At 45.9% G+C, this 23,974-nt stretch overlaps 1 protein-coding gene across 2 annotated transcripts in view; it reads left to right on the top strand.

Moving 5' to 3' along the window:
* Positions 1-830: 830 nt before the first annotated feature.
* Positions 831-23,974, top strand: part of Slc22a15 (solute carrier family 22 member 15) — a 56,411-nt gene continuing 33,267 nt past the window's right edge. For both annotated transcript variants that reach the window (XR_005973034.1, XM_041638283.1), the window contains exons 1-4: positions 831-1,243; positions 12,332-12,544; positions 21,472-21,604; positions 22,249-22,413. Coding sequence is in view for 1 of the 2 variants with exons in the window: in XM_041638283.1 (XP_041494217.1) it covers positions 1,157-1,243; positions 12,332-12,544; positions 21,472-21,604; positions 22,249-22,413 (598 nt within the window). In the remaining variant the exon portion in view is untranslated. The remainder of the gene's footprint in view (positions 1,244-12,331; positions 12,545-21,471; positions 21,605-22,248; positions 22,414-23,974) is intronic.

The raw sequence follows: 23,974 nt of genomic DNA, 5'->3' as shown, positions 1-23,974 counted from the left end.
TTCACAATAAATAGAGATTTATTCTCCTACTAAAAGCCCTGCAGCAGTGGTATATGTCTTTAATCCCAGCACTCAGGAGGCAGAGGCAGGCCAGTCTGGTCTACATATCAAGTTTCAGGCCTGCAAAGGCTAAATAGGAAGACCCTGTCTTCCTATTACTAGCTGCTGAAGTTCTTGGTGCCTTGACTTCCCCACAATAATAAACTGTAACTGGAAATGTGAGCCAAATAAACTTTCTTCCCTTGGTTGCATCTGTCACAGTATTTTATAACATCAACAGGCAAGTTGAGTTATGGTTTTGATCAATGGTCCTCAACCTTCCGAATGCTGCGACCCTTTAATACAGTTCCTTGTGTTGTGATGACCTCAACCATACAATTATGTCGATGCTACTGCTATAAACTGTAATGCAAATATCTGATATGTGATCCTTGTATAAGGAAGGGTCTTTCAGCCCTTGAAGGGTCCTGACCCACAGGTTGAGAACGACTTGTTTAGCTGCTTTGAATAGTAAGCAACTGCTAAAAACAAAACAGGATTAGGAGTAGGGGTATAAGGGGACAAACACTGGTAATATGTCCCCACACCTCTCCATCCAAACTCCACTGACAGACCTTGGCGACCGTGACCACCTGCCCTGTCTGTCCCTTGTCCGTGGCCTTCCTCTGCTTCGTGCGAAGGGGCGAACCCCGCGGGACACGGCGTGGAGCTCCCGGCCCCTCCCGTGAATCCCCGTGGCCGCCCGCGCCGCACCCACTTCCTCTTTCCTTTCCGCGCGCCAGCCAACCGCTCGCCCCAAAAATTCCTGTCACTTCTGACAGGAAGCGGGGAGGCCGCGCCCGAGAGACCAGCCAAGCATCTCCGGGGCGCCCCGGGACGGGACGTGGTCGTTCTGCAGCAGCGCCCGGCCTGGCCTTGGGCCTGGACCTGAACCCCGCCGGCTCCTCCACCCCGGTCGGCCAGGTCCTCGGTCCCCGCCCGGGCCCCGGTCGGCCCGGTGCTCCCTCCCTCCTGCCTGGCCCGATCCTCCCTCTCTTCCTCCCCGCCCGGCCAGGTCCTCCCTCCTTCTCTCCCTCCCCGCCCGTCAGGTTCTCGGCCCCCTCTGAGCCTGATCCTCAGGCGCGGTGGCGGCCAGGTCCTCAGCCGCCAGCCCGCCATGGAGGTGGAGGAGGCGTTCCAGGCGGTGGGCGAGATGGGCCTCTACCAGATGTACTTGTGCTTCCTGCTGGCCGTGCTGCTGCAGGTGAGTCCCTGGCTCCCCACGGCCCACCGGGCGCTCCGGGCTGGGGCCCCAGGTACCGAGTGAGAGCGGGCCAGGAGGGGTCGGGCGCCCCGCACTGGCGGGCCAGCCACTGAGCTCTCCCAGCCTGTCACCCCAGCACCGACACATAAGCGCCAGAGCTAGTTAAGGGACGAAAATCATTACCTGCGATCTGCCGCAAAAATGAAAGGGGATCGGTACCCTAAACCATGGCTCTATCACCTTGCAGTCTAAGACAGACGGTGCAGATCCACAAAAGGTCAGATCTGGAGGCCCTCTCTGAGCTCCAGGGGACTTATGCACGGGATTCATTTCTCTGTGGTTTAAAGTTCTACTGGGTTATTCAGCGCTGAGGCCAGCTTTGGTCTGGTGCTATAGGGAAATAATACCATCTACATATTGCATAGAATTCTCAGAACCCAATTGCACTCCTCAACCTAAAACTTGATTCTAGGGGGCCTTAGAGATTCTCTCTTGTCATCCCAACACTGTGGAAACTGAGACAGGAGGATGCCTCTCCTTTCAGGCATATTGAAGGCCAGCATGAGCTACTTAGTCCCTGGGATGCAGGTCGATGGTAAAGCCCTAGCATGTGCAAGACTCTGATTTGATCCCTAGCACCAGGGCTGGAAGGTGAAGCTAGCTAGCTCCCTTCCCAGGAGTCTTGAATTCCCGGCATGAAGTGGGGCGTGTTGAGGAAGGCTGATGGCTAAGCCAGTAGTTGAGGTGTGATGGTGTTGTTCCAAGGGAAGTTCTGGCTGGACACGGATCTAAGCAGAGCCTACAAGTTGCTTCAGTGTTTCAGTGATACTGATGCAGGAATGGAGGCAGCGAGGTAAAAGCTGACTTACTCATTCTCTTTTCCCATTGAAACTCCAGAAATTCAGTCGATTTCACCACCAGCCACAGAAAATGGTTCCAGCGATGATATATGGAAAGCCTTCTCTGAGCAGACTGGAAATTAGTTAATACAGAGAAATAGACTTGTAACTGTGATGTCTGATCTTTGTAGAATGGTTTCTTTGACAATAGTCTGTCTAACCAGGAATTCCAAGTATATACTCCCTCTCTGGGCAATCCCTTTGGACCACCTCTCTATCCACCCTCCACTTCCTACGCTTAGTGTTCTCATTTGCTTAGCCAGGTGTCCACCAACTTAGAACAAAATTTTCTTGAGTGTGGTACTGAAAAGAGAGCATTCTGGGCTGGGATCTGTTAACTTTCCTGTACGTTTTACTCCCCAACTGCCAGCTGGAGATCCAACCCCAGAACCTTGTGCTTTCTATGCCAGAGTTTTTCTGCTGATCTCCAGTCCACCCCAGTCCTCCCATACATGTATTAATGATGGACCTAGTTCGTTGTAGTTTGTTAAGGAAGAGTTCCAAGCCTTGATAGCTCACTAACCCGTGATTGACATATAGTCATTATTTGCCAGGTTTCAGGGTGTTGCTGGTAGTGGGTGGTTGTCTTGTAGGTGTGGGCTGTCTCTGTCGCCGTGTCCCTTCCTCCCATTGAGATAACTGGTTCTTCTGAAGTCCTGTTATAAACAAGAGGTAAGGGGCATACCATAAGCATCAATAAAACCCTTAGTGAACCATAGTCTAAGCCCAGTCTGCAGCAACACAGGGCTTCAGCCATGAAGAGAATCTCTTCATATCTAGGGGCTCAGCTATAGAAATAGAAATAGAAAACCTATTTGTACCTAGCAAGAGATTTCTAATTGTGACTCCGAAACATAATGGCTCATCACCAGGGTTCTCTGTGAATTGGGATAAGTTTTATGTTGCTTCTGAACTTAGAACTTGATTGAGCCTTGTATTAGTCTGGGTTCTGTAGTGGAAAGAATCTATCTTTCTATCTATGATATATATGTGATATATCTATATATCTATATATCTATGATCATATATATATATAGATAGATAGATATAGATATAGATATATATCTGTGTGTGTGATTTATTAGAATGGCGTACAGGCTGTGATCCAGTTGGTCCAACAATGGCCAACAAAGGTCCAAGAATGTAGTAGTTGTTCAGTTGCTGAGGCTAGATGTCTCAGCTGGTCTTCAGAAGCTCAAAGAAATAGGCTCTAAAGCCAGTAAAGGAATGGGCTTGCCAGCAAAAGCAAGAGCAAACAGGTGAAAAGCAAAAACTTCCTCCTTCCGAGTCCTTTCTATAGGCTGCCAACAGAAGGTGTGGCCCAGACTAAAGGTGGATCTTCCCAGTTCAAAAGATCTAAATTAAAAGAGGCTCTTTCCACTTCAAATGACTTAATTAAGAAAAAATAGCCCTCACCAATGTAACCAGCCAAGTGGGTTTTAGTTAATTCCAGATGTATTCAAGTTGACAACCAAGGATAGCCATTACAGGCCTCCTGAAGGTCATGATGACCAGGGGACTTTTGGCCAATTGTTTATACCACTTTAAGTGGGGGGACGTGAGCCATACTTCCCTCAGTTACATTCTCAGGAACAATGGTTGCCTTGGTCTACGCAGGTGTATAGCACAGATAAAATTGCAAGTCCTTTAGATACCTTCCTTTTGGGGAGGCAATAGAGATATAAGGGGCTCCAGGCAGTATAGCAGGCTTCTTAGAATCTGGGATATTTCAGAAGTAGAGTGTGGTTTGGAAAGCATCTAGTCTGATGCTTCCGCAGCATTTAGATCTCAGGAGCATGCTTGGCAAGGCCACCCACAGCTCTTTGACAGAGCAGGTGTCACCTTCCAAGGAAGCACAAAAGAAGTCATTACAAATGGGAAAGCAGGTGATGTGACTGGAGTAGAAAGAACTCTGGCCCTGGCATGCTATCTCTGCTGCAGCACGGTTGAGTGAGCTTATGCAAATGACCCTCAGTCCACACCCTGCCTTTGGAGGTGGCTGTCCACAAAAGTTCGCTTTGCAGATTTGGAGGTATTTCCCTAGTCCTTAGCAGTCAATACTCTATCTGATCAACAAGACTATGAGACCAGTATAGAGCCAAACAAATTAATTAAAGAAGCATTTATAGCTATCCCTGTGGATTCCAGTTGGAAGTAGTAGTAGTAATTGGCATAATTCGTAGACCTTGAGGTTTTTAGAACGTTAGATTGTGTCCTTACGACAGTCGGAAGCTATTTTATGACCTGTAGGTAATCAAACTGAAAGGGACACAAGTAGGGGAAAAAAAAGAGAGGTTGTAGAGAAAAGAAAGAAAAACGAAACAGTTCTTCAAAGGGCCTACCAGGGTCACAGTTTGGTATATATCCCTTCAGAATTTTTATTAAGTAAATATGAATATAGCCCTTCTTTTGCAGAAATGTATATTACCGCCAAGTTTTGTCTCTTGGCAATGTTTAGACGCCTTGCTAGTGTTGAGAGGTAATACCACCAGAGAACACACACAGACACCCTTAAAACCCAATAGAAAGTCTATATTGCCAGCCAGCAGCTGCACAGGGTACTTGCCCAAATCATGACGCCCCAAGCCTCAGTGTTCTTTTTTCTTTATGCACAAACTATCACATCCTGACACACTTTGGTTACTAAGAACAGTTAACAAGAAGCCAGAAGGCAAGGTTGATACACTTTACTGGGTCCTGAAACTACGGACTAGGTCTTTGGTGGATTTGGTCTTTGTTCCTGTTTTGGTAGGTGAAGGGGCCTGGCTGATAGGTTCTAAGGTCAGAATGGTGCTTTCCACATGGCATCAGTTGTGCTAAGGTTGGGAACCTGTTGCAATAGTCACAAGTCAACAGCTTCCTATTTTATTTTTAACAACTGCGGCATACGATCCATTTTATAGGACGATACCTTAGCCTGCTTATCAGTTTCTCGTTTTCAGTTCAGAACCACACCCAGTGGTGCTGGGCCCTTCTTTGTTCTGGACTTTACCTCTTGCCTGTTGATGGGCACTCTTCTTCTCAGACAGGGAGAAAACATCACCTAATAACACTCCTTTATTTCACTGTATTTGTTATTCATTCTGTTTAAATATTTTAAAATAATTTTAAAGTACTTCAAATAATGTAGAGAGTAATTCACAAACACCCATATACTTAATTTCAGGTTGAATGATACTAATATTTTTCCATATTTGTTTAAGATTGTGTTGTAGTTTAGCGTGTAAGGCAGGACAAATAACACCTGAGGTGTGAAATTACGCACTAACTAAGGAATGACTGCCCTGTTGGGATCTTACCATGCATTGTTACAGGAGCTGGTGTGTGTGGTGTTGGGGCTCAGACTTGGCAGGGCAGGCTGTAGGGAATGGAGGAGATGGTCAGAAGCCTGTCAGGACTGACTAGAGTCTGTGCTATTCCCACTGCTTGCCTTCTCAATGAAAAAGATGACTCTGATCATAGACTTAAACATTTGCCTGGCCAAGAAATCAGAACAGGTAAAGCAGATCCGGATGAAGGAGTGCTTGCAGGCCCAGCTGCTGTGCTGGTCGACTTGAACCAGCTAATGTATGGCAGTGAACGTGAAACACAAAAGCACCCACCCCAATTCAGCACAAAACCAAAAATAGCTGCCCTTTACATCCACACCTCTCCCTCAATCTTGCTTGTAATATCTCTTTGCGGTCATCCTAGACAAGAACATCCTAGGCAGCACTTGACTTAGTGATGCTGTAGGTATCTTTGGGAGTTCCATCTGTCAAATGACAGCTGTATTAATAACAAATTGTACTTTTATGTTTATTTACTTGAAAACAAATTTGAATTGAGGGCCGGTAAGTTAGTTCAGCCAGGTAAGGTGCCTAGTACTAAGCCTGAAGCCCCGAGTTGGATTCCCTGGACCCACACGGTAGAAGAAGAGAACCAAATCGTCTTACAATTTGTCCTCTGACCTCCATACTCACACTCTCCCCGCAGAATAAGTACAAATGGGATAAAACTTTAGAAATTGAATTGATTTAGAAGAAACTCATGATTATAGCACATAGAAAACAGACGAAGGGCACTTGCAGGGACATCGCACGACGGAGTCTGGAAGAAACTTGAGTTAGCTCTAGGATGTTTCCCTGAAAGCCTAAGCAGTGTTCTCTTAGCTCTCCCTCCTCTGACTGGCCTAGTGTTTTTGCCAAGGATTCCTTCCCCCAAGCTTTACCTCACCCTGCAGCAATCTAATCCTTATATACTATGGCATACACTTTCCCTGACCACCCTCATTTAACTTGAAAGAGAGAAATAGTTACTGATAAGAGAATTACCCCAGAATCTTAGTAAATAGTAGGATAAAGAACAAAATGCCAGAACCAGTTTTTTGGCTTATTTTTTATTGTTTTAATTTATTTGTTTGTTTTTATGCTTATTTTTCAGACATGGTCTCAGTATGTATAGCCTTGGCTGACCTAAAACTCATAGAGATCCTCCTGCCTCTGCCACACCAAATGTTGTGATAAAAGGTGTGTGCCATCATGCCTGGCCCAGATCACTGGGTTTGATTATCTTTCTGCCATACCATTCTGTAAGGAATTAGTTTGAACATACATATGTATGCTGTTCTAACAGTAGTATACAGGGTGTTTAGAGGGATACAGATTGGCATGAATGTATGAATGTTACTTTCCTCTCTCTCTCTCTCTCTCTCTCTCTCTCTCTCCTTCTCTCTCTCTCTGGTTTTTCAAGACAGGATTTCTCTGTAGGTTTGGAGCCTGTCCTGGAACTAGCTCTTGTATACCAGGCTGGCCTCAAACTCACAGAGATCTGCCTGCCTCTGCCTCTGCCTCCCGAGTGCTGGGATTAAAGGCCTGCTCCCCCCACTGCCTGGCAAACGATAATTTCTTTACAGTTCTTTAAAAAGTTAGCGTTAACTCTTATCTATACATATGGTCATGCAGAACACCAATTCCCCAGTAAGTGATGCACCAAGCCATTGACAGTAAGGAAGGAGACTGGGCTTTTTTGCAGTCTTCAGAAAGATGAAGCTTAGGTTTAGAGAGAAATTTGAAGATCATTTTAGATGGAAAACACCATGGCAGAAGTGGAGAATACCGCATACCTGTGCTCCAGTGCATATCGGATGGAGCTGGAGCAGCGACTCAAAAGTTAGGAGCCCTCGCTGTTCCTCCAGGGAAAAGTTGTGTATGTCACTCTGGGAGAGGTACAGGCAGGCTGCTGGGGAGTTAGTTAAAGTTTAGGGGAAGGAACTCTTGGCATAAGCAATACTCTAGTCAGAGGAGGGTAAGCAAATAGCACACTCCTTAGCAATCCTTGAAAATATCCTAGAATAAACTCAGTTTCTTCCAAACTCTGTCATGTGCTGGACCTGAGTTTGCTCCTCAGCACCCGTATGAGACAGCTCACAACTACCTCTTCTGGTCTCCACTGACACCTACACACACACACACACACACACACACACGCACTCACGCACCACGTGGCATACATTCACAAAGATGCATGCACACATAAACTCCATTAAAACAAACAAATAACCAAGTGACACAGAGTCTATTCTTAGATCTGGTAAGAGACAGCGTGTCTTCGCCCTGACCAGGCAGTCTCTGCTGATTAAAGTCTGGGAAGTCCTGGGTGACACTGTTGGCATAGTACTGTACTACTTACTGTTCAGAAGAGAAGCATCCCATTGGACCCTCTGGAGAGGCTGGTTAGATAGGAGTGCCTGGGCAAAGACATACCGTTAAGATCCAGTTGTCCTTCGAGAAGTCGTGAGGTTTGGAGAGCGTGACTGTGGCTAAGCCTCAGTCTCAGGTTAAGACCCGTGTGCCCTCACAGCTCATGGTAAGTCACGCCTGCGAGTGAGTAGGCCAGTGCAGACCTCTTCTGTGTGAGATAGTTAGCAAGTGGGTCGTAGGAAGGTAATCCCGCACCCATTGATCTGACCAGAGCAGTTTGCTGAGGAGTTTTGGGAATCTGAGCTGGTGATGCGGTGTAGATGGAAGAGAGGAGAGACGAGAGGCACCGGTGATTTAGGATGTGTGCATACTACACTTTAAACCTCTCAAATACATCCCCCTCAGCAAGTCCCTCAGCCAATAGCTAATAATGCTCTCCACTCCAGACGCCGGGCATGTGGTCTTGCTTTCACGAGTAGGGGCTTATCCACACAGTGCTTCTGGCTGACCAGTTAAACAGCAGAGTCCTAAGTGCATAAAATGCCAGCAATGGAATCAACTTTGATTTTTGTCCTTTCTGCTCCCCTGAAAAGGATCTGCCCCTAAAGTTAGGTGAAGCCATTCTCATCTTGGTTTTGTGGCTAGAGGAACCCTTGAATGGTTTTTAATTGCCCCGTCTCTTGTTCCGACTCACAAAGTAAATGCCAGACATAACCATGACTTCACAGTCTAGGGTTGGGATGGTTTCCTGGGAAATATTATGAAAGCCCATAATGGTGTTGCTACAAAATTACTTTAGAAACCTTCACTTTGAGACACTTAAATTTTCAATGCCCTCGAGTCATTTTTGTAGTTGTAATTACACTGGGGCGAGGGGCAGGATGGGAGGAATCCAGTCATCTGTGGCACTTGTTCTTCCCCGGAGCTGGACCCGGAGGAGATAAGGATTTATGTGAGATGCTGTTCGTCCCACGCGGAAGGAGAATAGATAGTGGTTTCTTTACTGCGGCCCTAAAGCACCTTCGCTGATAGGTGTGATTTCATTAGACAAAAATGGGGGTGAGTAGGCACATGGTAGTGGCCGAGTGATAGTAAAGAACGAGAGATGGCTTTTGTTCCCTGGTGGGGGGGCAGAGTCGGATGTGTGAACTGTGGGGAAGTGTCACAGTCAAAAATGGCAAACCAAGGAAAGGCACCCCTATGTTCCGTGTGGGTGATATAGCCCAGGGCTGCTTATGTCACCTTTGACTTCCTGTGACCATGTAACCCCAGGATGTACCGCAGTATGGAAGACCAACATTAATGTAGCTATGGGTTTGGGGCTCCACCTCGCTGACCTAATCTCACGGTGCTCTTGTATAATGTCTATCACACAGCATGGCTGCTACCTGCCTGCTGTGTCTCCCTGGTGAGAGCAAAACAAGCATGACCATTGGCGGGCACTGCGTAGAAGAGCTGCATAGTTTTTTTAGCCTCTCTGTTAACATAAGATGATGAACCCATGTATTAAGGACCTTGAACATATATGTCTACATGTATGCATGCACACACATGCTTGTTCATAGAAGGGGCCCAGATGACATAGTGAGAGGTGGGAGGAGGGCAGAGGGGATGAGAAAGATAGATAATAAAGCTTATTCTGCTTACAGACAGCTAGGAATGAGGTGGGGGTCACACTGCTTCAGACATGCTGATTAGCTGGTTTCCATCGTTCCCTATAAATAAAGCAATATAATGGCACCCCTTCATTTTGAACCACTTTCCCCAAATTGTAGTATATCCCCTGAACAGTGACCTTCATAGTGAGGCACACCTTAGGTGAGAGATCCCTTTAGAGCATTTTCTCTTTTCTCTAGAATATTGCTTATCCTAGAACAATCCAGACAAGAATATTATGTGCTAATATATATTCAGCAGAGACCTATCCTAGGAATGGAACATAGCCAGCATTATAAAAGCACATGCTAATGTCCTTCTTGGTCACTTATGCATCCTCCTGTTGAATAGGGGGACCCTGGATTATTTACTTTGGAGGCCAAAAGGTGAATCCGAAAGAACAAATGTGCAGGAGCACAGCTTCCGAGCCACTGGAGAGGAAGCCGAGTTGGTGAGGAAACCAGTCAATGAGGCTGACTTTCAGAGGATGGGAAGCATTTTAACATTGCTGACAGGAGATGGTGCCTTCAGGGAGAGGAGCGGAAGGCACAGCCGTAGAAGGGGGCACAGTAGAGCGGGAACGTGGCCGGTTTGTTTTGCCTGATGAAAGGCTACGCTTTGAGTCATCTCCTGTGTTCCCTCGGCCCATGTTTTTCATTTCTGTATACCCATCAATTAGATCTCAGCAGATTGTAATCAGAGGGGCAGTCACTAAATGGATGAAAGCGGCTCCATGATTATAGCTACTGCTAGATGTGTAATCTATTTGTTCTTGTGATTATTAAGGTTTTTATTGTTTTAAGCTGATTGCCTCCTCTTCTAAAATGTCCTTAATAGTATGCAAACAAGGTCCAGAGAGCATGGAAGCCTAGGAACATATTTTCCTTTGCACCTTATAGTAATCTCACAGTGTGTGGATCCATGGTAGCTTTGCCCTTCTCCCAAAACGTCCACAGTCCATCCACTCAAAATAGTTTGGGACGGCTTTATGTCCCCTCAGCCTTACCAAGAGGGGAAGAGTCATAACCCTGGTTTTGCATTAGCTTCTAAGAAATGCACAGAATGTCATGACTCCGTTTCTCTTCTGGACTAATTCCATTGCCTACCACTGATAAATGACCCCACTGTGGGCGTCTGCTTGTCTACTGTGCAAAGAGCCCCCAGCTAGAGTTCTTGGTGAACTGAACAGGAATCTTCTGACTGACAGTCTTCATGTGCCTCGGTAGCTCTTACAGTGAGTCAGCTCATGGCCAAACACTGATAGGAATCACATACTCTGTATTTTTTTAGACACTCTGTTTAGCAGTATTTTAGGCCAAGTTCAAAGTTATCAGGAATCTTTGTTTTTTCTTTTTTTATTCTTTCTTTCTTTCTTTTTTTTTGTTTTGTTTTTTTGTTTTGTTTTTGTTTTTGTTTTTCGAGGCAGGGTTTCTCTGCAGCTTTGGGACTCTATCCTGGAATTCACTCTGTAGACAATGCTGGCCTCTAACTCACAGAAATCTGTCTGTCTCTACCTTTCAAGTGCCGGGATTAAAGGTGTGTGCCACCACTGCCCGGCTTTGGAGAATCTTGATTGTCGTAATTTTCACACTAATTATGTATTTTGATTTTTAAATCCGAAATAATCATCCAACAGTGAGAGCTAACATAAACAGATATCCATATTAGTAAAGAATGGCCGCAACACCCCATAAACCCAACTACGAGAAGTCCCCAGATCTACAGAAATCGGCAGATGGCTTATGTATTCAATAAATATTTCTTAAATGAATTGGTGCTTTATCTTTTCTGTTAGTGGACAGTTATGGTTAGATTAAACCAAGATTGTACAGCTACAAGCTGTAATCTGAATATGCCTGAGATTCTGAATCCTTCTACGTGTTATGAGTTGCATGTTACATTTTAAAACAATGTCCTCTTTAGGTAATGAGTCCAAAGCCAACAGCTCCAGGTAAGTGATTATTTGAGCTGAAAACACTGTGCCGAGAAGGAAAATAACTGGAATACAGTCTTTTAAACCAGAGCCAGTGACGCGGGCTTTGCTGCCAGTGTTTACAGTATCACACAGAGCCTGCAGCATCAAACACATCCCAGATGTGGAAGGCGAACTGACTGAAGAAACACAAAGTGCTCCCCGGTGGACTGCTGATGGCCCTCTCATAGCATGGGATGCTGCTTCTTCATGTTTTTCTTCCTGGCTTCTTCTGTAGCCCATTTCTAGCTAACACAAAACAAAATACAGAAGCAAGACACCCCTCTTTCCTCCCCCTCCTCTCTCTTCCTCCTCTCTTCTTCTTTCTCTTCCTCCTCATCTTTTTCAGTTATTTATTTTCACTTTGTGTGTGCATGTTTTGCCTGCATGTATTTTTGTATACTATGTGTATGTCTGGTGGCCTGTGAAAGTCAGAGAGGGGCATAGGATTCCCTGGAACTGGGGTTGTGGATGTTTCTGAACTGCCCTGTGGGTGCTGGGAATGATATCTAGGTCCTCTGGAAGGAGACCTAGCACTCTTAACTGCTGAGCCATCTCTACAGCCCTTTCCCCCTTTTCCTGTCTTCTTCCTTCTCTTCTATGCCTCTCTAAGTTAGGGTATCGTGTATTTTAAGCTTTCTTGAACTCACTGTGTAACTGGGGATGAGCTTGGACTTTGGAGCCTTCTGCTTCTACCTCCTAAGTACTGGAATACAGAAGTGATGTACCAGGCATGGTTTATGCAGCCGTAGGCAAGCGCTCTACCAACTAAGCCACACCCCTAGCCCAGTCACTGTATCTTTCAAGGTTTGCAGGCTTCCCAGGTTTTCCACACAGATGCCCACGTCTGCAGCATTGGATTCTCTGTGTTTACTTTCAGCTCTATGTGGCCACAGAAGCCATCCTCATTGCACTGATTGGAGCTACACCATCGTATCACTGGGACATGGCAGAGCTCCTGCCCAACCAGAGCCACAGCAATCAGTCGGATAGCAAAGAACAGGCCTTTGGGGACTGGCTCCTGACCGCCAACGGCAGTGAGATCCATAAGCACGTACATTTCAGCAGCAGCTTCACCTCCATCGCCTCCGAGGTAAGCAGACCACCAGTAGGCCGCCACATTAGCCAGGCGACATGGGGATAAGTTCCGAAGAAGCCTCTCTTTGACTGTAGAATCCTTTTAAAGGTAAATTAAAAACTTGTGTCTCTCTTACTACAAAGCAAGGGGACTACAAGTGGCCTAGCTGTGCCTTCCAGAACTTGTGTTTTGGTCCCATGCTGTATGTAGACACAAGACACCTTGATCACACAAGATAAAGTACAGATGCCTCCCCGAGTATATGCAGGAAACCCTGCTCTGGGGGTCCACTGCTGACCAAGGGACTCTGGTGCAGCATAGACACCAGAGATGAAGCAGTTGAGAGCTGTCTGCCGAGGGTAGCCTTAAGAAATCCTGCTTTGATCTTTGTATCTCCATGGCCCAGTAGCAACTGGTAGCCACCCACCACTAGCCTCTTAAAAAGACAAGTAGCATCATTGATTGTTTACTATAGAGCAGGCATTGTGATATTTTATAGGTTTGTCTTATTTACTCAGAGCAATTTTATGGGGTGGGCTGTTCTCTCCATTTGGCAGATAGAGACACCAAGACTGAGGTCAAGCTTGAATCCTAAGGACAGTGTTGGTATTTAAATAGATTTGTGCTGAGGAGCCTGTGTTCTTCATTCCGTTTCCAAGAAAGAACATGCAGTCTGCATCCAGACTGGGTGCACATGGCTTAGGTTCTTTTCGACTGGTAACCACAGCCAAATATTTTTTCTACTTACCTGAGAATAATTTCAAACTGACAGAGCCGGGAATGTAGCTCAGTAGTAACACGCTTGCCTGTCATATGGGAAGCCCTAGGTTCTATTTTTAGAACTCTTCTCTTCTTGGAGGAGATTCGGGAAGACATAACAGGCCTCTTCTGCCTTATTTTCAGCATGGGATTGTTTGTTTTTCCCAAAGACTTACTCTGCGTCTGCTGTATGCACGCTGTCTCCTCATCCAGACCGCGTGAGTCACACGTGAGCTGTCAGGCTGCTCCTGCCTGGCACCTCCGAGGTCTGTCGGGGTTGATTGAATTGGTAGGTAGAGGTGGCTTCCAGCCTCCCTGTTGTTCTGCAAAGCACCATTCCGGCAAGAACTGGCAACAGAGATTAATGGTTCGTGAGCATGGCTGGGAGCTCAGGCGGATGGCACGCTGGCCACTCACAGGTCTATGCATCACGTTGGGTTCATCTTAATTGTGGTTGACATGCAGCTGCAAGCCAACCCCCACTCCACTTCTTAGCACTGATTCATTTTTGGTTCCCCCTCCACGTTTCAATTGTTTCCACAGTCTTCATTTTGGAAGTATTGCAACAGTCTGTGGTATATGCATAGTCCAAGACATGGCTCTTGGTGAAGTTCTTTAGTCTAAAAATCAACGTTTAAAAGCAAGGTCTTGGGCCAGCATGATAACGATTCAGAGGGTAAAGGCACTTGTTGCTTAGCCTGACGACCTGACATGCTAGAATGAGAAAACCAACTCCTGCCAACTGTCCTCTGACTTTGACAAATGCCGTGGGGCATACATGTCCCCCACCCCACTAAATAAACGCAAATAAAATAAAATAAAATAAATAAGAACTTTCATTTGCCTGTGTAGAGAGAGACCAAGCTAGTGTTTATAGAGCTTTACAGTCTAGGATAATGTGTTAAAACCCACAGGTTATAGCTTCTACCAGCATTTTATTGTACTTCTTCTTGAAGGAACTGTTTTATGGGGGGCTTGCGAAGGGTGAATAAAGGGTTATGTGATTAACACGGTATTTAATTTTTTAAAAATCCTCTAATCCAGGAGTCTTGACTATTCTCAAATGAGCTAATAGCCATTGGGGTGGATTTCTGTGGCAGATTGCTGTCTGCTGTATTCAAATTATTCCCTGAGCTCTGAATCCTACAGAAAACACCAAATATCATGGAGACACACAATTATCATGCTTAATTAATGTTTGCAACCAAAAAGCGCAAGGTTGGAATCTTTAATATCATTGTGGATATTGAAGAGCTGAAGTTGACTGACTATTATCTTGAGATTAATATATTTTTCCTCAAGCAGGACCCTGGGGTCAAAAGACAGAGTATTAAAACTATTTGAAATATTCGCTGCAATTAATTGCTGCCGGGGCTAATTTTTTTTTAATGTCTTGCTTCCTTACGCCTGTGCTACTGATTGTTATCGCCTGCACACTTCACCCATTAAGTGGTAATTCAGAGTGACAACTACATGGAAATGAAGCGAGTTAGTTAATCACCATGAAACCGCTCTGGAAATGCCCTGTCCAAGTACTCTTCAGTGGCGGGAGCGCTCACTGCCTGATTGGCTCCCGGAGGGAGGCTCCCTGCACAAAGCTATTTGTGATTTTCTTTTTTTTTTTTTTATTATGGAGAAGACAAGGGCAAAGGGGTCGGTAAGGATGTTTGTGTGGACTTGTTATCAGTACCTGCTCAAGGTCCTGGAGAGCCCTCAAGGTCGTTCTTCAGGCGTTTTAGGGAGCTGCTGTTGGCTCCAGCAGGGCAGTCTTGAGATACCCACAAGATAAGAGTCTGGCCTGCAGAAGTGGTCTCTGTAGTTTGGTTTTTCCCCAAGTGTGACTTCAAGCCGCAGGGAGCTGTATCAGTGAGCATAGGCCAGTCTTGTTTACCCTTGTTTAGGTGGCCTGCCATAGCAACCAGGGACATTAGCTACCTTTGTCTTCCTTTGCGTTTTGACCTGGTGGGCTGAACAGCCACCGCTCTGCCCCCATTTCTTGGAATGCTGAAGAGGTACTTGTGAAATATACTGAGTCCCAGCACAATCCACCAGAGAGTCATGGTCCCATCGGCTGAGGGGTGGCATGGCTCTCAGGCCAGCTGGAGTCATTGCTCGCTGCATGCTCATGGCCATTGTTCTTAGTAGAAATCTTTGTTCACTAATGAACAGGCTTTCACGAGCTAAATTAAAACACAGTGTTCTTTAGACGTCAGATTGGGTATTGAAAGGATAGCCCCTCAAATTCCAAATGTCTCCCATACTTCGTTTGATGAGAATGCCACCCAGTGGCTCTGAAGTAAAGATAGTCAGGTAGTCTCTGGGTACTCATAAACCCTATCCTAAGGCTTGACGCAATGACACCACAGTGCTGTCGGTGTGAGGCCCGGTAGCACAGGTTGGAATCCCAGCAGTCAGGGAGCAGAGGCAGGAGGAGCACTGCCGGTTCAGGGTCAGCCAGAAACAAGAATCTACTGTTTGTGAAGATGCTCACTCGTTGCATACATAATTCAGTGAGTGTTAATTAGTGCCGGCAGGCGCTGTAAGATTAGCACGCGGGTTACAAATGTGCCCTCAGGAAGCTCAGTGTCATTTGGGAGAGACCAGGGAACACATGGCCCACTGCATCATGCAGAGGAAAGTGTGGGACGATATGGCAGGGAGGAGAGACGGTCAACTCCACCGGGGAGTGTCAGTCAAGCTGGGATGTGGACATTGTTACAGAGGATGAAGTGCAGCAGGAGGAAGCTGGCTCTGTGGGGAGAGGGAGGCCGGGGCCTACCTATGTACAAAGAATGGTTAGTTCCCGACAGGAGTCAGGCTTTCTGGCAGAAATGGAAATGTTTGCTTCCCTCCGGGTGGCCATGCTCTCACCTGGGCTCCTGCCAGGCAGGTCATGCATCACTCACCTGCCCTGGGCCTCCTTGGAGGAGGGAAATGATCTATACTTGTCAAAACCTACTATGCACAGCTTTTACTTACCACATACGGCTCCTGTGTTGAGATCGTGTGTCTCAACTACTTCCATGAAATGCCACCATAAACTAAGAGGATAAGTAGAAGAGAATAGGCCGTTTAGGCCACAAGGGGAACACTAAGCAGATAGACCTGTGACTTTCCTGATTGGCTGAGAGTCAGGCTGCCCACACTGAAGTTCTCAAAGCTAGCAGAGAGGTCCTTCTGCTCCCCCCAGATCGCTAGGAGTATGCTTGCTGGAGAGGCATGCGCTGCCGTGTCCGTGCTCTGGGGCCGTCTGGGAGCACGGGGCAGTCCGGGAGCGTGGGGCGCTCCGGGAGCGTGGGGCGGTCCGGAAGCGTGGGGCGCTCCGGGAGCGTGGGACGGTCTGGGAGCGTGGGGCACTCCGGGAGAACGGGACAGCCCAGCAATACGCAATGTGGAAGGAAAAGCGGGCATCTGGGGCCAGTGTCATGTGGAGACCTGAGTATAGCACACAGACTGCAAGTCGGTGTCACAAACCCAGCACCAAACCAGAAACTGCATTGGGCATCTGCATTTAAGACATACACACCACAGACTGAGGCACACCCTGGGGCATAATCCTAGCCGAATATGAAAACTTACAGTAAAAAGTGCTATGGAATGTAACTCCAAAGCATTGTCATGTTTGCCCCCCTGTCAATCTTCTGTTTTCTGAGCAGAGGGCACAGAGCATCTACTGCCTTTCTCTCTCTTCCTTTCCAGCAATACCTTATACTTTTCCTCTAAGTCAATGCTTCTCAGCCTGTAGGTCACGACCCCTTTGAGGTCAACTGACCCTTTTACCGGGGTCATCTAAGACCATCAGGAAACACAAATATTTGCATCATGATTCATAACAGTAGCAAAATTACAGTTACAAAGTAGCAATTCAAATAATTTTATGGTTGGAGGTCACCACAATGCAAAGAACTGTATTCAAGGGTCACGGCCCTAGGGAGGTGGAGATCACTGCTCTAAGTTACAGGACCTGCTTATCCCTACTTTCCTTCCGATGGCTGATTTTCCCGCATGTTTCCCGAGTAGAACAAATGCTGAGGGCTAAAAATAGAAAGTCTTTCCCCAGTATATTGTCGAGTCTGTGCGAAGGGAGGCTGTGGGGACAGGAGGAGAATAATGTGTAGAAGTCGGTTGGATAATTATCTAGCTGTAAACTGTGCAGCCTGCCTTTTGACAGCTCTTTGATGTCTGTATTTCTCATTACTTGGCTGCTAACTTTGCTTTTCGAATTATGCCTTAGCACGGAGTCCATTTTAGGGAAGTGCATTGTTTTTCTTCCAGATGACCATATTTCTGCCACGTCAGAGAAATCATTGCTTCAACTTGACATCTCCATAAAGATGAAGGCTTGATGAATTGAGGACATGTTGAAGACACATCTATGGCCCCCTTTAAAACTCACCACTAAGCTTTCTTCCACGTTTGGTTGGCGTCATCCGCTCCAGCAGGCATTAGTAATTCTTATCCCAAGATAACACAGCCTCTCTGGACACCAGGTCTCCATGCCTAGCTTGAGTCCGCTCTCTTCTAGAGGCCCCCATCCTGCCCAGGTCAGCCTAGGCTCACTCGCAGCCTTGGACGAGCCTTCCCACTGTCTGCTTGCCATCTCCATTCCATACTCTGCGTCGCAGCCAGGGTAGGTTTGTCCTCCGTGGATCCGTACGTAAGTCCCGTATTGGGACACCCATCTCATCTCAGCCTTTAAACCAGTAAGGATGAAGTCTGAACAAAATCCTCTCCCAAATATGTCAGTGGTAGCCGGCCAAGAGTCGGTCTGTCTTCTCTCTCATCACCTCTGCTCTCCCACCTTTCCTCCCCTTCAAAGAGCTGGAAGGCTCTGCTGAGCACCTGTGCGAGTCCCGCAGCTGTGCGAGTCCCGCGGCTGTGCCAGCCATGTTTATACTCCTTTCAGCCTTTATGGCGGGGGCACCTGCTCTTGTTTCTGCCCTGAATTATGCCTGACCCGTTTTCTGTAGAGTGAACGAAGATGTCTCTTTTTACCACTAGGCCCTTCCAGTCCATTTTGAAATAGAATATAATAAAATACTCATAGGGTCTATTTAGTGATTAGAGAAGACATATCTATAAAAGTAGATGTCTGTTGGCTTAGTCAGGTAAACATGAGAGGCTAAAAATATTTGTCTTTTTAGTCTTCCTTTCCTACTAATCCATGTGAAGAGAAAGCGGGATTTTGCATTTTGATTTGCAAGTGATTTTTTTTTCAATTTGAAATGAATTAGTATAAAAAGAACATTCACTCTCACTGCTTTAGAATTTGGCCTTCAATTAACAACAACAAAAAAATAATAGGAGAGTCACTACTTTAGTAATCTCTAGCCAATAAGAAATGAGTGACTTACACATTTTGATTTTTAAAATCTGAAGATTCATGAAAATGTTTCTGGAGAATGTCAGAGTCACAATTATATTTTGATTGTTATAGCTTAATTTCTTATGTCCTGGTGATTTCCTGGTTTGGATTTTACCTTGGTACTAAATAACAACCACAGAGTCAAAGAATGAGCTAGCGACTGATGGTCTTCCAAGCCACTCCACGCATTGTGTTAAGATACAAGGATCATCTCTTACTGCATCTTAGATGAGTTTGGACAAAGTAAAACCATTCTAATCACACGATAGCTAAGTAATAAGAATTAACTGATGCTTTAGAGGAGTTGAAAACAAAATATGTAAACCAGAGCCAGGGTAGGGCTGTGGAAAACTTCTGTCAGCTGATGTTCCTGAACACTCACTCCCCCGTGCCTCAGCGCTGAATTCATGGAGCTCTGCTCGGGAGAGACCCCAGACTCTAGCTAGCCACTCTCGAGTTAGCTTTGCAAAAATCTGCTTTTCCGCCTTTATGCTCATTCTTGAATGTAGTCCAGGAGAAATGGGAGGGTGCCTTAGCCTAACCAGCACTGACTCGGAGAAAAATTAGTAGAAATTCCTTTCACACTTGGAACTGGCAGCCCGAGAAGCAGGATTTGGAATTTGCTGGTTAGCCATCCCTTGGGCCATTTCTTCAGAAAATCCTTGTCCAAGCTGACAGCTATTCAGTTGCTGAGGGATGGCACTGTAGCCTTCTTAGCGGCTATGAGAAATCTGGTAAGTACAGTCAATGGACTCGTCGTTTCCTCCTGACTGACAGACCTGACTCCCTGTCCACCCGAGTATCCTGGAAACAGACTGGAATCCTAAAGCACAGAGAAATTAAGACTAAACTTTCAAGCCAGTTTTTAAAAGCGTTTAAGCCTGAGCATGAAGGGCAGGATGGATATAGCAAGTGTTTGAATTAAGAGGTTAATTGCACTTAAGAGCCATTCCATTTGGCCCTGTTTCGTCTGTCACGGGAGCAGGGCTGTCTCTGGGATGGATGCTGAGCTGGCTTCTCTAGGACAACATGGCAGCTAACGTCTCATTTTCCCATTTTGGAATATGTCACCCTCGTTATTCCTTCCGCATTAAACATCCGTCTACAGAACTACCAGTGTATCCAAAACGAATTAACTTTCCGCAAAGCAAAATTCTTCTTCAAATGCCAGAGCTCTCTTCATCTCTCTCTTATATGAAATTCTAGCACGTATTATAGCCCTGTCTGTCATGATCCTTAGAACGGACTTATCGAGACCTTCATCAACCCAGGCTTATAGGAGATACAGAGCAAGGAGAGAGATTAGATGTGCTTCTGAGGCCCCAGTGAGTCGTCAAAGCCTGGGGAAGGGGCAAAATAAAAAAATAAAAACACAGACAGGCACCCAGAAAAGTGCCTCCTTGTGCCTTCTCAGTGAGAAGGGCTCTTAGGTGGCTCCGCAAGGGGGCTAGGAAGAGAAAAGGCACACCTTTGCGTCCTCTGAGGGTCCACCTCTGGGGCGTGCTTTACTGCCCTTCACTGGTGACCGTCACTGGCTAGGATGTCAGAAAATGGTGCTGAGCAGAGTGAGGCTGCCTTGTGCTGAAGTAGATCACAGCCCTCTGGGACGTTTTCATCGTGCTAAAGATGCATGGCACAAAGGTTGCCATTTTAGTGTTTAAGTGTGCAATTCTGTGGCCTTAATATATTCACATTATTCTGCAACCATCACTGTGGTCTGTCTCCAGAATGTTTTTATCATTCTACATGGAAAGTCTGTTCTCATTAAACAGTGACCCCCTTCCCCCTCTTCCCCTAACCCCTGGAACCACTGTTCTCTGGGAAGCTCACTCTTGCAGATATACCTCAGATGACTAAAGTCATGCAACATTTATTCCTTCTAGCCTGGCTCGTTTCTATAACGTCTGAAGTTCATCCAGGCTGTAGCCCCAATCAGATTGCATTAGTTATAAAGGTTGAGTAATATTTTATTTACGTGAGTATGGCATTCTACTTGTCTATTGATCTGTTGATTGACGCGGGTTACTTTCACTTTGATTATTGGAAAGATGATGTGTTAACCTGGGTGTTGACAGAGAACCTGAATTTAGAATATGCTGCTCATGGATACTCACCCAGAAGAGAATTGCAGGATCTAAATTTGTGTTATTTTTCTGTGCCCAAATGTTTTGCCTGCATGTATGTCTGTACAGAGCTCTCAGAAACAGAAGACAGCATTGAATCCCCTGGAACCAGAGCTACAAGACAGTTGTCAGCCACCATGTAGGCCCTGGGAAGCAAACCTCTGTCCTCTGCAAGAGTAACCAAGTGCTCTAAACCTTTTGGGTCATCTCTCCACCTCCCTCTCCCATTTTAATATTTTGAGGAATGTGTTCAAGGAAGTTTAAATATACTAATCTGCTAAACAAAAGATTTATTCGTTGACTACTTCATATGTGCCATGTGATGTCTAAGCATCAGAAAAATGGAAATAGAACAAGGCTTCTCCTCTCTGGACACTGCCAAGGAGGACTTGGGATAAGGCCACAGTCAGCAGTCACACGGGTAATTAGCACCTGAGTGCTGTGTTTAGTTCTGTTAGGAGTATATGAAGAATATTCTAGAAGTATACCGTAGCATCAGTGGTTCCCAGTGTTTCTGAAGCTGTCTCCTTGGATGTTGTCTATGGTGAATATTGTACCAGATCTTGGCTAATGGTGACGGACGCGGTGGAGTTCCAGTGTCTGAGTCTGTGTTGGATACTAGGCTTATTAGTTCTGTGTATATATTGTTCTCTGTGGCCTAAATGGACGCCTCGTGTTTTTTTTTTTTCTTCTAGTGGTTTTTAATTGCCAGCAGATCTTATAAAGTCAGTGCGGCCAGCTCCTTTTTCTTCAGTGGTGTGTTTGTTGGCGTCATCTCCTTTGGTCAGCTTTCCGATCGCTTCGGAAGAAAAAAGGTCTATCTCACAGGTAACCTGTCACCACGCCCTTGCACTGAATAAGAGGTTTCGTTTCCCTGATACTCTTAGGAAATAATAAGGTATCCTTCAAGTTCTCTGAGTCCTCAGGTGGACAGAACTTCTGTTAATACACTGGCGAGAGGCCACACTGCAGCCAGCCATGGCTCTGGCCAAGTGGTTTTCCGGAACGAGCTTATTTCGGTTAAAATACATTTTTTTTGACAATGCTTTCTACAACCCCCAAATCTAAGCACTGCCCTGCTTCTAAAGAGAGCAGTGGAAGATTGCCACAAGATTGCCGCAGCTCCCCTTCCTTTGCCTGCATCTCCCTGTGTTGGTTTATTTCACGTGTGCTCTATAGGCTTTGGCGTAGCGGTCTTGACAGGCAGAGTACGAGCGAGGATTTTCCTCTCCTAGCGTTATTATGAATAACTGAAAAGGGTGTGTGACTGACAGAAACTGTAAAACAAAGAAAGCAACCCTGGCTTTTCTTTGTAGTTTTCAGGGCAAATTGTTAGTGGGGAAATGAACAACATAGCTCAGGACATTTATGTTTGCAAAGGTTTGTTTTACAAACTGATGAATAGAATTTATTTATTTTTTTCAAATGCTGCTTTGCTTCTGGGTCATTGAATATTGTTCCTCTCTTCCCAGGTTTTGCTCTTGACATCTTATTTGCTATCGCAAATGGATTTTCCCCCTCCTATGAATTTTTTGCAGCGACTCGCTTCTTGGTGGGCATGATGAATGGAGGAATGTCCCTGGTGGCCTTTGTCTTGCTCAATGAATGCGTGGGCACTGCCTACTGGGCACTTGCAGGTACTGCATCACTTGGTGCCGCTCTGGGTGTGAGTGCCTCTGGGAAGCCATGCTGGGAACCAGCTTAACCAGAGTCTGAAAACACACTTGAACTTGAGGCAGTTCGTATCTCCAGGTTGAGTATTCCTTACCCTAATGCTGGGGGCCAGAAGTGTTCCACATTCCACATTTCTATGCATGACGAAATACCTTGGAGATGTGGCCCAATTCTAAACACAAAATGCATTTCCATTTCACAGATGCTTTATGCACACAGCCTGAAGGTGATGTTGTGCAGTATATTTAGGTCTCTATTTTGGGCTCAGACCATCACAACCAAGGTAAAATATGGATTTTTTCACTTGAGGAACGGTGTTAACTCTCAAAATGTTTCAGATTTTGGACCATTTGGAATTTTTTTTTTGTGTGTGTGTGTGTGTGTGTGTGTGTGTGTGTGTGTGTTAGGGATGCTCAGCCTGCTCAGACTTGCCTTCTCCAGTGTGTTCTCAGGATGCCAGCGATCATGTTATCATGTTCACATTCTTTGGCCTGCCTCACAGACGGTGTGGTGGCCACCCACCTCATGACCTGTCTGCAGATGACTGGGAGTGTCCTAGTTCTCAGAACAGCATTCATCACTTTCCTCTTCCCCTGGGAAAGAGTGCAGGGCGGAAAACACTGGGTGTTTTCCGCATCCTATGGACCCTTACTTATTTCATGGATTTCCTCGTTTTCACTCCTCTCTCTGGTCACTAGAGGGCATTGGTGTAGCATTTCTTACTGAGGCTGAATTTCTAAGTCGAGGCCATATTCTATATTATTTCTAATCATTCCAACTAATGTACTCTTAACGCCACACATACACCAAAAAGAATTACTTGAAATTTTTACATTTATTTATTTCACGTGTGTATATGTGTTCACACACACACATGTGTGAGCACACGGACTCGTATGCGCATGGTCAGAGGACATCTTCAGGAGTCAGCTCTCTCTCTCTCAGCCCCGTGTGGGACTTGGGATTGAACTCAGATCATCAAGCCTGGACAGCAAGCACCTTTACCCACTGAGCCATCTCACTAGCCCTTTGAGAGGTCATCTTAGGTAGAGTTTCTATTGCTGTGATAAAACACCATGACCAAAATCAACTTGAGGGGGGGTAAGCGTTTATTTCACCTTATTATTTATAGTCTATCATCCGGGGAAGCCAAGGCTAGGACTTAAGGCAGGGAGGAACTGAGGAAGAGCCCATGGAAGGGTGCTGCTTATTGGCTTGCTTTTGATGGCTTGCTCACAGCACCCAGGACCACCAGCCTGGGGGGGTCATGTCCCACAGTGATCTGGGACTCCTCATATCAATCACCAATCAAGAAAATGCACCGCAGGCTTGCCCATAGGCCAGTCTCGTAGGGGTGTTTTTCTTAGTTGAGGTTCCCTCTTTCAAAATGACTCTAACTTGTGTCAAGTTGACTTAAAAACTGGCAAGAATAGAGGTTGGGGACTGGAGAGATGGCCCAGTGAGTAAAGTGTTTGCTGAGTTCAGATTCCCCACCCAGGCATGACAGTATGTCTGTCCCTTCTG

Source organism: Microtus oregoni, unplaced genomic scaffold (genome assembly GCF_018167655.1).
Source record: "Microtus oregoni isolate MIOR12 unplaced genomic scaffold, Mior012 000054F_ref0000373, whole genome shotgun sequence".
Classification (NCBI taxonomy): Eukaryota; Metazoa; Chordata; class Mammalia; order Rodentia; family Cricetidae; genus Microtus; species Microtus oregoni.
Note: the sequence above shows the minus strand (reverse complement) of the source record. Positions and strands in the feature narration are given on the sequence as shown.